Below are 15,388 nucleotides of genomic sequence, written 5' to 3'. Positions count from 1 at the left end.
CACACACACACACACACACACACACACACACACACACACACACACACTCTCACTCAATTAATAAAACAAAAAAGTTCATACTCAAACCAAGCACAGAGATACTGAGAGAGTAAGAGAAATGATTAATGATTTGTAGCATGATGGCCTTGCTTGGTTAGAAAAAGTTACAAATCTGTAAATTCATAAAATAAGTTCCTAAATAAATTCATAAATAACTTGGCAGATATCATGCATTTATACAGTGGTTCTTAATTATAAATGCTAATCGACTATTTCTTACCTACTGTGGAGTCATTGTTTACATACTGAGAGAGTATGTCCTCATCTGCTTGCTGGAGTGTCTCATTAGGGGCAAAGTCTTTCTTAGAGAGTGTGCCACTCTTTTCAAGGACAGTTGTCTGGTTTTCGAGCTGATCTGAAACTGTAATTCCAGCTGGCTGGTAGTTTGTATGGATATATGGCTCTTCAGGGAGCATATATCCTTTACTAAAACACTCCAGCAACCACTTTGCTCCCACTACATGAGGCCTACAAAAAGAGCACAGGAAAGCTCCAGTGTAAACAAGGAAGAAAGACCATTATCCCATTTGCCACGCCTTCCCACAGCTTCAGACATACAAATTTAACCCAAATCATCCCAGTACAAAGTGTTCTGAATTAAAGACTGACAGGACCTGTGGGATGATTTGCTCCAAAACTGCCTCACGTCATCCTCGAAATCTCCCATAATTACATGAGTTACATCTTCATTAAGTTGATTAAATCGAACTCCACCTCCACTGTTAATGAGCCTTCTCAGCTTATCTAGCTTTCTGCCACTAAAACCACAAAGAAATATCTGCAAAGAAAAGATGTGATTTGGATTAACATATCCAAGAAGCTTTTTTATCAACAACAACAAAAACAAAATGTAAAAGGAAACTATCCACTGTGTATAAACAACACACTTTATTACATTTTGGAATATATAAGGAATAAAATATGTGCTGTCTGAAACTAATATGTGTACATACGTCCTGGCAGCTAGCAAACACCTGGGCTCTGCACAGTCCCGTCCCATCCCCCCGTCCCAAAGTGCTAGACACCATCCCTCACAGCTTTTCCATGGTGCTGGGGAATCCAAATCCCAGCCCCCATGCTTTCACAGCAAGTACCTGACCCACGCAGCCATCTCCTCAGCCTGAAACTAGTCATTTTAATCTTCTGTTTACAGTCCCATCTCTATTACCTCTCAGCAGATACCTGGAGGATTGAGGCCTCAAATTACAAGACAGACCTCAACATCTTTTAAATTTTGGTGCACAACTTGTTAAAATATTTTCATTGTGTGTGTGAACACGCACACGTGTCACATTTGTGGAGGTCAGAGGACAACAAGGGACTCAGTTCTCTCCTTCTACCTGATGGGTCCCAGGAATAGAACTCAGGTCATCAGGCTTGGTGCATGGCAGAGCTCTTTCTAACATGCACAATGCTCCTTAAGTTGTAAAGGAATAGCTTCTTGTAAATGTAGCTACAAAGATACACCGTAGTGCACTGTAAACGCAGCAACCAGGCTTACATGCACATTTTCAGTCAGTGCTGATCAACCACAAGACCTAAGCAAATTCCTTAAGGCTTTGAGCCAACCCTTCCTACCTATATCTTTCCTGCAATATTTTTTCTACTTGAAGTGATCAAAAATAACAAGTCAAAGAGCTGAGCACAGTGCTTTGAAGAAACATGCATACAGGGATTTTAAATATGAGTGTATGTTTAATCCAATTTACCTAAAATGTAATGTTTTCACCCATTTTAAAAACTTCAAAAATGACATTCTATTTCCATTATGTCCCAAGCCATCATTACTAAAATACAACCTAACAAAAATCAGTAATCAAGTACTTTCCATATGGAAAGAATAATTCAAAGTGACAGCTAGAATTTGTATGTTCTAATATCAAAGAAAAAAAAGATTACATAAAGTATCTTTCTGTCCCACCAGTAAGTTGATAAATCTTATAAGGATAATTAGCCCTTAAAAATAAAACATGATTTAATTTTGCCTACTTTGAGAAAGAATGTATGGCCTAATCCACTCTACTAATAGCACTTTATAAAGTATGTGGGCCTAGGAGATATAATATTTCCATCACGGATCGTATATGTACACACTAAAAAATGTAAAAAACCCAAGAGTAACTGAAGAGAAAAATAATTATAAGTCAAACCTTTTTCTGTTTTTATTTCTGAGGACTGAACCCAAGCCCTTGTACCTAGACAGTAATGTCTGTCCAGGACTCTGGAAAAGCATTTTCTTGCATTTTAAAAATATACACATATGTGGGCATGTCACAGAACAATCTGTGGGATTAGCTTCACTCCTTTACCACATGGGGTACTGCAGACTGAGCTCAGGTTGTCAGGCTTGGCAACAAGCACTTTATCCACATGGTCCTAAAACAGGATTTTAATTTTCTAAGTATTATCCTCAAGACAATACCCGTTTTAGTTATTTGTGGAAGTGATATTTTAAATAACATAATGTAACATGAAATGATTAGTGGCATTAATGTATTATAAATATCGTATGATAGCTATAAATAAAATAGCTTTATTATAAGTGGTACGACTGCAGAGAGGAGCTGAGGAGTAAGACAAACTTTGAAGTGTACAGAAGAAGCTACATCCAGGCACAGCCTCATGACTACAGAATGAGCATGGTGAGTGTCAGCTTCTTCATTTTGATAAGGAACAAGTCCAACTATCGGGAGTCTTCAGACTCAGGCTAAGGTTGTATGTCTAAACCTCATCGTGTAACCCAAGCTGGCTCGGGTCTGAAGATGACTAGCCCTTCTGAATTTGTTATGTAAGAAAGACATACCCGACAGCCATCTAGTAAATCTTCAGGTGCTTGAAACATACTGATATCCACATTTTCTAGGTCTTCAACTGTACATTCAAGTTTGCTAACAGTTGAACAGAACACTGTTTCATTTATACAGCTGCCATTTATGTTGGAAATATGGCTGACATCTGCGAGAGTGCGACCTACATATGTAAAAGAAAATAATAAATTCATGAGGAAAACAAGTCATTACAGGCTTCCTTATAAATTAACTTTTCCTATTAAGGGGTATGAACAATTAATAAAGATTCAGGTCGTCACCCTCCCCCCCCCTCCCCCCCGGGAGGCGCCGCCTTGCTAGGCCACAGGTAAGGACATTGCAGCCAGTCCTGAAGATACCTGATACCAGATGGAAGGGGAGGAGGACCTCCCCTATCAATGGACTTGGAAGGGGGCAGGGAGGAGATAAGGGAGGGAGGGTGGGATTGGGAGAGAAAGAAGAAGGGGGCTACGGTTGGGATACAAGTGAATGACCTGTGATTTAAAAAAAAAAAAAAAATTCAGGTTTTTACTAAAATCTTAATGACAAAGTATAAAAAATAAAATTAAGTTTAATCATTAAAATAAAATTACATTAATATTTCTTAAAAGTGGTTTATAACCCATAAAAACATACAGCTTCTGGCTTTAAGGTCCAAGAAGCTTACATCTGAAAAAAAAAATTATAGGAAGATTTTGCCAAATGGCACTTCTAAAATAAAAGAGATCAGTACTGACTGAGTATGCTGGCCTAGCTGACAGATTAGAAAGGGATCAAGGCCTTTCCTTTTAAAGCTTTAGAAAATTGTCTCTATTATTGGTGCGTGGGGGTGTGAGTGTGGGTACACAGCCACAATAGAACTCCTATGGAGGTCAAAAACAAGGCTGTGGAGTTAGTTCTTGCCTTTCACCTTTTACTTGGTCCTAGGGATTCAGGTTGCCCAGTTTGTACATGAAAGCACTTTAGCTGCTACTACACCAGGAGATTTTGGTTTGGTTTCTATGATCTAGACCAGTGGTTCTCAACCTGTGGGTTTAGGCCCTTTGGGGGGGGCTGAACAACAGTTCCACAAGGGTCCCCTAAAACACTGTGAAACAGATATTTACACTGTAATTCATTAACAATAGCAAAATGAGTTATAATTCACCACAACATGAGGAACTGTACTGAAGGGTCACAGCATTAGGAAGATTGAGAACCATGGCTCTACACAGCTCAGGGTCCCCTTGAACTCAAAGTTCCACCTGCCTCTGCACCCAGTGCTGAAGGTATGTATCACCACACCTGGCCTTTGCTTTGCTTTGCTTTTTTTTTTTTTTTTTTTGAGGCAGGGTCTCAAGGAACCCAGGCTGGCTTTGAACTCTCTTTGCAGCCAAAGAAGACCTTGAATTCCTGATCCTCTCATCTCCAAACTTCTTTGAGCTGAGATTACGAGTATGTGGCAACCATACCCAGTTTTCGTAAGCACTCTACCAAATGAGCTATTCCCATCCCTTCATTTAAGGAGCAGGAAGAAGATGAGAGAGGAAGGGTAGGATTGGGAGGGAAGGAGGGAGGGGGCTACGGCTGGGATACAAAGTAAATAACCTGTGATTAATATAAAAAATAAATTAAAAAAAGAAAATGAAAAAAATGTACTATAAAACTTTAGTAACAAATTTAAGATTAAAAAAAAAAAAAAACTGCCAGAAACAGTGAGACAAACCATGAACAGGAAACATGATGAAATGCAGATCTATATACACACCTTCTTAATATATTAAAAAACAGGCACTGCAAAGAGATTGTCTGTTTCTGAGACAAGTTCTCACAGTAGCCTGGAACTCAAGGCAATCCTGCTGCTTAAGCTTCCCAAGTTCTAGAAATACGGGAATGCTACTCCAAAACAAACAAACAAAACACCCTGAATTTTTATGTAATGATTATCTATAACCAACAAGGTAAGGCAATAAAGAAAAGATAGGCCGGGCATGGTGGCGCACAACTTTAATCCTAGCACTCAGGCAGAGGCAAGTGCATCTCTGAGTTCAGGCCCGCCTGATCTACAGAGGGCGTTCTAGGACACCCAGGGTTACACAGAAAAACCCTATCCTGAAAAGTCAACAAATCAACCAACCAATCAAACAAACAAAGCCCTATTTTTCTTAAGCCCATCCACTAGTGTTCTTAATCCTCTTTTGTGTGAATTAGGATGAGGGAAAAAAAAAAAAGCAATCACTCATTCTAAAAGGAATACAAAAGAAGTTCTGTACAGCTTTCTACACCACCTGGCTATTTCGTTATTTAGCTCTACCCAGAGGCACTGGGAGAAAACAGAAAGTCCCTACTACAATTCAATGGTCGATTAGCAAATCAAATCCTTCACTTTTTCTTGGTGTTTAAGGACTGAGCCCCTGGGCTTGCATTCAGAAGACAAAACCTTTCCCACTAAGCTACATGAGCCCAAGCCATCAATTATCATGTGGATAAGTAACTTTTCTTTCATCTCAAAGAGACTTACTTTCAGCTGCTGCATTGTTCTGACCCGTAGGAGTGGAAGTATCAGGCACGGTCTTTACTTCTGCTCTGGGTTCAGCCTTATATAGAGACTCATCCTGACAAAAGCCTTTCTCAATACTGTCATGAAGCCACTGCAGAATCACACAGTGCACATTCCACCTCTTGGCACACTCATACTTTTGTCCTGTTGTGTTCAGCACAAGAGAAATGCAGAAATATTTAGATGTTAGTTCATAGGAAATTATTTTTTTAAACTTAACCTGAAATACATGATTATAAAGTTTACCAGTAATTACTTTACCCTCTCAATCAATCAATCAATCAATCAATCAATCAATCGCTCATTCAATGTATCAGAGTGTTTTGTCTGCATGAATGCCTGTGCCCTACTTGCATGCCCAGCGCCTGAAGTGGTTAGAAGAGGGTGTTGGATCCCCTGGGACTGGAATTACAGACAGCTGTAAGCTGACATATGAATGCTAGGAATCAAACATGGGTCCTCTGGAAGAGCAGCCTGTGTTCTTAACCACTGAGCCATGTTTCCAGCCAACCCCCTTTTGGAAACAGGATCTCACTATGTAGGCTTGGCTGACCTGAAACTCACCAGGTAGACCAGGTTGAACTTGAACTCACAGAGATCCGCCTACCTATGCTTCCCAAGTTCTGGGATCAAAGACATCACTATTATGTGGTTTTAATAAGAACACATAATAGAACTGCAGACACTATAAATACACGCAGTAAAATAAATACTATCTTTGACTAGCCTATACAAGTGCCAATAGGATTTGACTAAAAGTGAAGAATAGGGAGATAAACTATATTGAAAATTTCTTCCAGTAAAGAATATACTATTAAATATAGTTTTAAGTAGTATTATAAAAAAACTGAAGTCAATATGTAATGCCAAAGGGTATTTTGGCATTGTTCTTGTTTTGAATTTTCTGTTGTGTTTTCTAGCTTTGAACTTTTGATCTTCCTGCCTCCACCTCCTACGACACAACTCTACTTTGGTATGCCATAGAGTCAATGGAGCAGGGCCTAGTGGTACAAGTTTATATCCCAGCTACTTAGGACTACAAGACAGGAAGATCACAAATCTAAGGCCAGCGCGGTAAACTTGATAAGATCCTGTCTCCAGCAGAAAGTAACGAAAGGACTAGAGATACAGCTCAGCTCAACAACTGCACTTGCCTCACATAAGCAAGGCCCTACGTGCAATCCCTCATACCTCGAGCAGTCAACAGATAAACTGCCTTCAGTTTGAGAAAAAACTACAGCAACTATCTCATTATAATTGTCACACTAATCTCTCACCAAATGACAACTATCAAGTAACTAACAATTATTTCTCAAATACTACTTATCAAGGTAGCTTAGTAAAACAGTACAAATACAAAAAAAGTTACTAAAAGCTTTAAGACTCTTCTCATCCATTTGTGTACATTTCAGGGGCATTAGTAAACTATTCCCCAGAATTAGGTTCTTGGAATATCAAAAACAACAATAATTTTAAAGAGTTTTCACTGGTCATGCTTTTTATACTTTTACTTATTTCGTAACCTGTACAATGTATTAGAAACTCTACTTCATAGACTACTTGGGAAATGTGGCACAGTGGTAGAGCACTTGCCTAACACACACACAGCCCTGGGTTCTACCCTTACCACAGGACCCTCACCCCCTACCCAATCCAAATTTACTACGATCAATCAAGTCATCCCATTAAGTGTTCAATCAAGCCTCTTAAATCAGTCATGCTAGAGAAATGACACTTAGCCACACATATTAATTCTCTTGTTGAAGAGTTTTGGTTTCAGTCAAGGTCTAGCAGTCAGGTGATGAAATGTCACTGACAGTTTTGGATAAACACAAGGACGGTCACTTAATTTTTCTAGACTGTGACCCAAATATTTCTGAAAGAATTTAGAAGGTTAAACACACATACACACACAAACACAAAACATAACCTAGGGAAATGACACGTCAGAAGCACACGGTGGCCTACAGAAATGTAAAGTGTTAGGAATTCCACATTAGACTGTTTCTAACGCAGTTTTACCTTTTGGTTCTTGCACAATGAGGTGTGTACACTCGTTCATCTTCAACTGCCCCATGTACTGGCCTCCATGCTTAGCCACAAGTTGCTGAACTGTCTTTCTCTGTATACCATTTAAGCCAGTCACACAAATAATGCAACCAAGAAAAGTAGGACACTTAAAGTCTTCCATGTTTATATCAGTGTATTTTGTTATTTTCCTGAAGAAAATAAATGTAAAAAGAACATAATAAACATTCAGATAGTTTTAAATACCACTGCTTTCCTTGTTTGTTCCTTTTTTTTTTTTTTCTCCCGGTTTTTCAAGACAGGGTTTCTCTGTGTAGCCTTAACTGTCCTGGACTCCCTTTGTAGAACAACATTAGCCTTGAACTCAGAGATCCACCTGTTTCTGCCTCCCCGAGTGCTGGGATTACAGCATGTCCCACCACGTCTGCTTCAGTTTTCATTGTTAGGATTATAAACATTTCTGCGAAAGGAAGACTAACATTGAGAATTACACTAACTATTCACCAAGTTCAGTCTCATGTCTCTAATAAAATTTATATTTCAAAAAAAGCCTGAAGACAATCTTAGAGAAAGCACTATTAACTCTTAAGTCCTTGCTAAAAAGTGGGGAGCACTTGGCAGAATTATAAGATTGAATCTCTACTTAAAAACCTAATGTTCAGCCAGGTATGGTGGCGGTAGCGCATGCCTGTAATCCTGGCACTCTGGGACGCAGGCAGACCACTGTGAGTTCGAAGCTGGCCTGGTCTACAAAGCCATTCCAGGACAGCCAGGGCTACACAGTGAAACCCTGTTTCGATAAAACAAACAAAACTTAACGTTCAACAAAACTTGGTTGTCTGGTATAAAATAGAAAAATTCTTCCATTATTCTTGATGGGTAAAAGTAGTGATTTTTGGCAGAGAGCCAACAAAAATATCACTGCTATTTTGTTGGCACAATAAACAAACTTGCTAACATCATCAGGCTGTTACTAACTGGGAAACATATTGAGTACATGATGGTGCTGAAACGTGTAGAAAAACAACATAGGATGCTAATTTAGATAACTGGACTTACGACTGTAAACTGATTTTAGAGAAAAACTTAGGCATACCTCCAAACTTTGTGAGAAGAACTGTTACCTTGTTCTGATCTCTACATACATCTAATGTCCAAACCAGGGCATAAAATAGGCTTAATTTACACTGAAAAATCACATCTCAGCTGTTGACATATATAAATGCACATTTAATCTTAACTCTCCAACCCTAAGGAAACAGAGCTGCCAAAGTAGCTAATTTATTCTCCAAATTAATATTAGGGCACAGTATTGCACGGTGCAAAACAAAAGCCAAACTGATTTTTCTCAATTATCTTAGATGTATTTGCTGCAGAAAACAATTTCATTATCAAAGCATTTGCCCTCTAGCTAGTGCTGAATCTATGGCCCATCTTTCCCTAACAGTGGCATCCTGTGACAGCATTTACAGACTCTGCTCTTCTGTCACTGGAGAAATGAGCAAGGACCCATTTTGTCTCTCAGTAACAAACCCAGAATGTAATACCATAACGTTTCCCCATGAAAACACAAATTAATCGAAAGCATCATTTTCTCAAATACATAAAGCATACAAATGTGACTTACTCCTCTTGTGACTTCTCCCAAAGTGTTTTTACCCAAGAAGGAAGCAAAATAGGTTTCTTCAGATTAGCAGCAACTAAATATTTTTTGCTCCCAACTTCTCCTGCAATAAGGTGAGTGACTGATACATTAAGGTCTCTATATACTCGTCCACCCATCATTTGTACATATTTATGAACTTCTTCCTATAGAGAAGAAAACACATTAATTCTGGAGAAAACAATAGATCTTCTGTTTTTTAAAAAAATCCCACATATATGTATATATGTGTGTGTATATATATCTGTATAAAATTTATGTTTAAAGTTTATGTTGTATGAATGTTTTGCCTGCATGTGTGTCTACGCACTATGCATGCCTAGTGCCCTTGGAGGTCAGAAGGCATCAGATCCCCTGAAACTGTAGTTTCAAATGGTTGTGAGCTACCAACAGGGTGCTGAGAACCAAACCCAGGTCCTCTCTGTAAGAGCAGCAAGTACTCTTAACTGCTGAGCCATCTCTCCAGCACCCATAGATATCTTTTACTGTTGCTAGCCTGAATATACAAATGTTTTTACCACTAAAAAATTAAGTAATTAACCAAATAACTTTTGGAAAGATGTGTATGAATTTTAGATTTGAAAATAATTATTTGTAGGCTAGTAGAATGCAGGCTGTATTTATCTATTTAGGATTACATCTGTATATACATACATGCATAAAACAATGAAAAAAGTTATGAATTTGAAAGAGAGCACGGAATGGTGTGTGAGAGGATTTGGAAGGAGGAAAAGGAATGAGAAAATGATGCACTTATGAAGTCTTCAAGTCGTGAGTACCGTGTGCACAGCCCTTCCCAGGGCGAGTGAGTGCGGAGCCAGCTGCCCCTTCCAGTGCTTACCCTCCTATCTTTATCCAGGCTCGTACACGATACGGTTACGTCAGACATAATCATATTGTAAACTGGATGCTCGGCTCTTGGAACACACTGCTGGTGGCGCATACAAAATGTGACTACATGAGGACCAACAATTCTGCAGCCAAGCTATAAAAAGTTAAGGAAAAGATCACAAAATTAAATTTGGAGCATTGGCCAGTCATTTACAGGAGCTGACGAGCACTGTGGGAAACCATCAAATGTCAGAAGGAAAAAAAATCACGTAATTCCCCAAGCAAGCACAATGAGCATAAAAACACACATGACCAAAAGCAAAGAACACAAGAGCCCTTCATTCATAACCGCCATCAAAATTTCAACCTCTTAAAACAAACTTAGTCCTTTTTATAAAAACAAAAAAACAAAAACTTGGGGAGATGGCTCAGCACTTTAGAGCACATGCTGCTCTTACAGAGGACTTGGGTTTCGTCCTAGCACCCACTTGGTAGCTCACAACCAGCTGTACCAGGGGATCAATGCCCTCTTCTGACTTCCAAGGACAAGTATGAGCATGGTGCACCAACATGCATGCAGGTAAAAATTCTTACACATAAGTAATAAATATATTTTAAAGATTTATTTTCATTTTTTTTAATTATATGTATGTGTGTGTCCCCTTATATAAATACATAGACATTTTGTGCAAGTAAATTGAAGGCTGGCGATAGTGGATCCCTCTGTGGCTGGCATTACAAGGAGTTGTGAGCCACCAGACATGGGTGCTGGGAAACAAATTCAGGTCCCTTTAAGAGCAGTACATGCTCTTACACCAAGGCATCTCTCCAGCCCCAAGATATATTATCTTATAGCAACTGAGAAACATTCAAGTATGCTTTTCAAACAATGCACCAGCCAATAAAGCAGCTCAGATGTCTAAGAACCACAAGCCCAAAGAATTCCAAGGTACTCATAGTACTCAAGATAGTAAAGAATTCACAAAACAGGAGACCACATGCACAAATAAAAAAGAAAGGGACAAGAAGGAAAACCCACCACCAAATAAGTATCTTAGAAACAGCAAACCTGTTTAAGGTGATCAAAAACAGCACCACTGAAACGATCGCAGATATAAAGGGACTTGTCATTCTCCTTTATCTTCAATGCTTCCTCTTCTGTAATAACCTGAAGATAATTTTCTGATTGTAATTCCTTTATTGACTGAAAGAACAAAGAATAAAAATTAGTTCCCTAAACTTAAGCCCTGCCAACTCTTAAAAGCCCATTTTAAACCCAGCTCTTTCCTAATTAAAGCATTACTTCTCACCTAAACCATTTCAGAAGCCTCTGAATTAGTCTCTCCGCGTAACTTTGATCTATTCTTCACACAGAAGGTAGTAATCCTTTTTAAGAAACCAACCAGGGGCTGGAAAGATGGTTCAGTGCTTGCTATGCAAGAATGGGTATCTGAGTTTGGATGCCCAGCACCCCTATAAAAAGCCTGGTGTGAAGGCTCTACTTGTAATCCCAACACTGGGGGGCAGAGACAGGATTCAGGTGGAATCCCTGGCCAGCCAATCTAGCAAACCAACGGGCTCTACAACAGTGAGAAACTCATGCTCCCAGACCCATACAAAATTCAGTCATGCTACTTTCTGCTCAAAACCCTCTGACTTTCCACCACACTCAGACTTAGAGGGTCTGGTTTTGGTCCTACTTCTCTCGGTTTCCACCTGACATTATTCTTCATTTCAATAAAGTCTGCTTAAATGTCAATTCCTAGAGACACTTTTCTTGACCATGATGGGTTTGTTTTGCAGCACAAGGAACCAAAACCAGGGTTTTATACACACTATACAAATGCTTGACAACTAACCAACACTCCCATGGTCATTCTGCTTTCTAGAATGCACTTCCTCTGGGTAGAATATGTTCAATAAAGGAAAAAAACAAACAAACAAACAAACAAAAAAAAGCCATTCATTCCTACAGGGAAGAAGTAAAAATATACATATTTAATATAATTAGTGTTTGTTTGTTTTGTTTGTTTTTTTGAGACAGGGTTTCTCTTTGTACCTTGGCTGTCCTGGACTTGCTTTGTAGATCAAGCTGGCTTCGAACTCAGAGATCCTCCTGCCTCTGTCTCCCTGAATGCTGGGATTACAGGAGGCAGAGGGAGGCGGATCGCTGAGAGTTCGAGGGCAGCCTAACAGTGTAAGTTCCAGGACAGCCAAGGCTACAAAGAGAAACCCTGTCTCAAAACAACAAACAAAAAGCAAAAAACAAAAACAAACAAAAAAACACACTTCACTGAAAGTCGATCTACACAACATGTAGCTCCTAAAAACCTACATGACTTCAACATTCCATAATACTCTTCCCCACCTCTGATTCTGTACGTTACCATACTAACCTTATCTAGACAGACACCCTGGATATAAATGTTTCCTCTCATTGAACCTTCTTTCCCTAGATACTCACCAGCATTTACTTAAATATCCTGCAATGAAGTTTTGGCTTCTTTAAAACCTCAGTTATGTTATATAACTATATTTTGTTCTAATCCAAATTTGGTATTTTAATTGGGCTATAGTTTGTCACAGCTGTTAATTGTCTCATGTGGGGTGTGGCATGTGGCATGTAACAGTTTGGAAAGACCAGAGAGACCCATGGTGTGGTGACTTGGAACAGACAGGTAGAGAGAAAGGCTTGGGGTACAGCATCTTGGAGGAGACTGCTGGCTGTTCGCTGTTGATGGAGATTGGTGTAGCCCTAAAAGAACCCACTGACCCTAAACAGATTGGAGAATTCAGAGATCTACGGCCCCTCTCCCCACTTCTCTCTCCTACCTAAGGTTGATGGGGTTGGTGGAAAGGATATAGAGATTAAAATAGAGTTTAAAAACGAGCATTACAATCTCCACCATAAAGCCTACCTCGATCACGTTCAGTTTTAAGTTGTAACCTTTCCATTTTTTCTCTTCCAATATGGTCTGGGAATCCTTAAACTGTTCAGGCTTTTCATCATCTTTCTGTAGTACGTGACCCCTTACAGAGGCACCAGGTGTGGTGGCACACATCTGTAATCTCAGTGCTCAGGAGACTGAGGCAGGACAACAGACTTCCAGATCGGCCTGAGCTACACAATGAAATGCAGTCTCAAAACTTTCACTGGTCCCCATACTATAGAGTTTTGCTTGTCACCTGCTTTCTACCTATTTCTCGCTGCGTATATGCTGTAACAGAGAGACATTTGCTTGTTCTGATCATTGATACACCTAAGTATTAAGAGAGAGGAAAATCTGTCAAGTGATATACACTCAATTGATGGTTGCTGGGTGAGTGAACTTCAAAAGAACTTTAACAGCCAACTGCTTCTCAAACTTAAATATGCAAAACTAGGGGTTTTGTTTAAAGTGCAGACGATTCTGTCACGTGCATGTTGGCCCTCCAAGACTGCATTTCTAATAGATTCCCAAGCTACAAAAATATTATTAGGGTCTGAATGACAAAGCTCGAAGCCACACCCATCATCTCATACTATACCATATATACACTATACTATATATACTGCGAATATATATATATATATATATATATATATATATATATATATATATATACACACACACATATACAATGAACCGAAACTATTACACTGTGACTCAAAGTTCTTCACTGCTCAAAGGATCAATAAGTTTGGTAGACAAAACAACTGTCATTCGGAGTCAGAAAACTGGGAAGATGGCTCAGTCAGTGAAGTGTTTATTGTGAAAACACAAGGAACTCTGGATTCCCAGAGCCCACATAAAGAAGCTACCCACTGCCTTGCAGTACTCCTGCAATCCCAGCACTGGGAAGGATGAGACTGGAGGAGCCCTAGAGCTTGCTCGTCAGCCAGTTTAGTGCAACCAGTGAGCTTCAAAAATATAAGGTGGAAAGTGACATTAGAAAACACCTAACATGGAGCTCTTGGCTCCACAAAAACCCACAAGACCACACACACACAGACATACATGAGACCGAGAATGGTAAGTCAACAGTCAATTGTCCTAATAGATTTCAATCCCCACAAAAACATAATGCTATACTCACATTAAAAAAAAAAAAAAAAAAGTATGTAAGAATGATATATCTGGATTAAGCACATGCTGTAGCAAAACTCCAAGACATAAAATCCAACAAATCAAATACATTTAAAACTTGAAAATGAGCTCAAGCATCAAATAAGACATATCCAATTAATCTTACCTCAAGAGCTTTAAAAAAACTTTCTGAATTGTCTGAAGACTTTAAAAACTTCACAAGAAACGGTTCTTGGTCATTTCTGGACATAGCTGAACTGTGAAAATAAGGCAGTCAATAACAGCAAAAATAAATTAGGTAGGCAATTATATGTTTAAATCATTTTTTTTTCCTTTCGAGACAAGCTCTAGCTGTCCTGGAATAAAGACCTGTAGGCCAGGCTGGCCTCGAAATCAGAGATCCACCTGCCTCTGACTCACAGGCGTGCAAATCAACTATTTTCTTATACAAGCAAGAATGCCTAAGAAACAGACATCAGGCTTTGTTCATGAATTCATCCAAGATGTTTACAAAAGACCGTGGAACATGGGCAAAGTCGAAGAAAGAAACAAAAAACAGGGCAACACGAACCCTTGCAAATCTGTGAACAAAATTAACGTCCCTGATGGAATACCCTGAAGCCCTTGGTTTGGGGCCCCTCAGTCAACAGACATTCACTTTCACCGGGCTTATAGACAACAGAGGGCGGTTGTGGTTGTGGTACCCACCGCCCGCAAGATTTGCTCCTAAGTCAACCGACTTTAAACTCAAGCAGCCACCGTGCAAGGTCGTGCACGCTCGCCCGAAAGGCCCACGCGATTGTCCCCAGGTCCCAGGGAAAAGGTGGGCTTCCCCGGTGTCTGAGGCCCACCCGCCGGTTACTAGAGGGCTTCTAGAGCCGCGAAGGCCGCAGGAGACGCCGGCCGGGAGGAGCTGGCTCTCGCTCACCTCGGTGGAGCCGGAAGGCCCACGGGCATCAAGTCGGGGGGCGCGCGGCCGGCAAGACTGCGGCTGGGGTCGGGCGCCACCCCGGCGCGCACCCCCCGCCCCCGGCGGCGGCCCCAACCCCAAGCTAACGCTGCGGAACCCGGAAACGCCAAGGCCGGGAACCGACTTTCGCGCCAACCGAGCGGACGCGACACCCTTTCCGGAGGAAGTGGCGTCATCGGGGCCTGCGCAGGGAACTGGAGCAGTCGGAAGTGGGCGTTCCTGGTGCCCTCTTTCCGGAGAGGACCTGGAACCCGCGCTTTGTGTTTTCTCGTCTTGGCTTGGCGGGAGCTCACGGCTCAGGGGGAGGGTTTGCAGGCCGACAGACCGATCAGCGGAAATCCAGAACGTGCAGAAAGAAGGCCACGGGTGGAGCAGGGGGTCACGCGGCGACTTCTCCCCAGCAGTGCACGAGAAAACACACCG

The 15,388-nt window shown here is 40.5% G+C and overlaps 1 protein-coding gene across 1 annotated transcript; it reads right to left on the bottom strand.

The window, feature by feature from the left end:
* Positions 1–280: 280 nt before the first annotated feature.
* LOC129682286 (DNA topoisomerase 2-binding protein 1-like) lies at positions 281–15,141 on the bottom strand (the record flags this gene model as incomplete). Its single annotated transcript, XM_055614533.1, is given in 10 exon segments — positions 281–528; positions 675–838; positions 2,864–3,030; positions 5,368–5,550; positions 7,429–7,625; positions 9,062–9,243; positions 9,939–10,082; positions 10,998–11,132; positions 14,162–14,252; positions 14,924–15,141. Coding segments are annotated over 10 exon segments (1,729 nt in total), but the record flags the coding sequence as incomplete, so codon positions are not given.
* Between the last annotated feature and the right edge of the window lie 247 nt (positions 15,142–15,388).

This window comes from Psammomys obesus, unplaced genomic scaffold (assembly GCF_907164565.1).
Source record: "Psammomys obesus unplaced genomic scaffold, mPsaObe1.curated_primary_1811, whole genome shotgun sequence".
NCBI classification, from domain to species: domain Eukaryota; kingdom Metazoa; phylum Chordata; class Mammalia; order Rodentia; family Muridae; genus Psammomys; species Psammomys obesus.
This window is presented reverse-complemented; position numbering and strand designations above follow the sequence as displayed.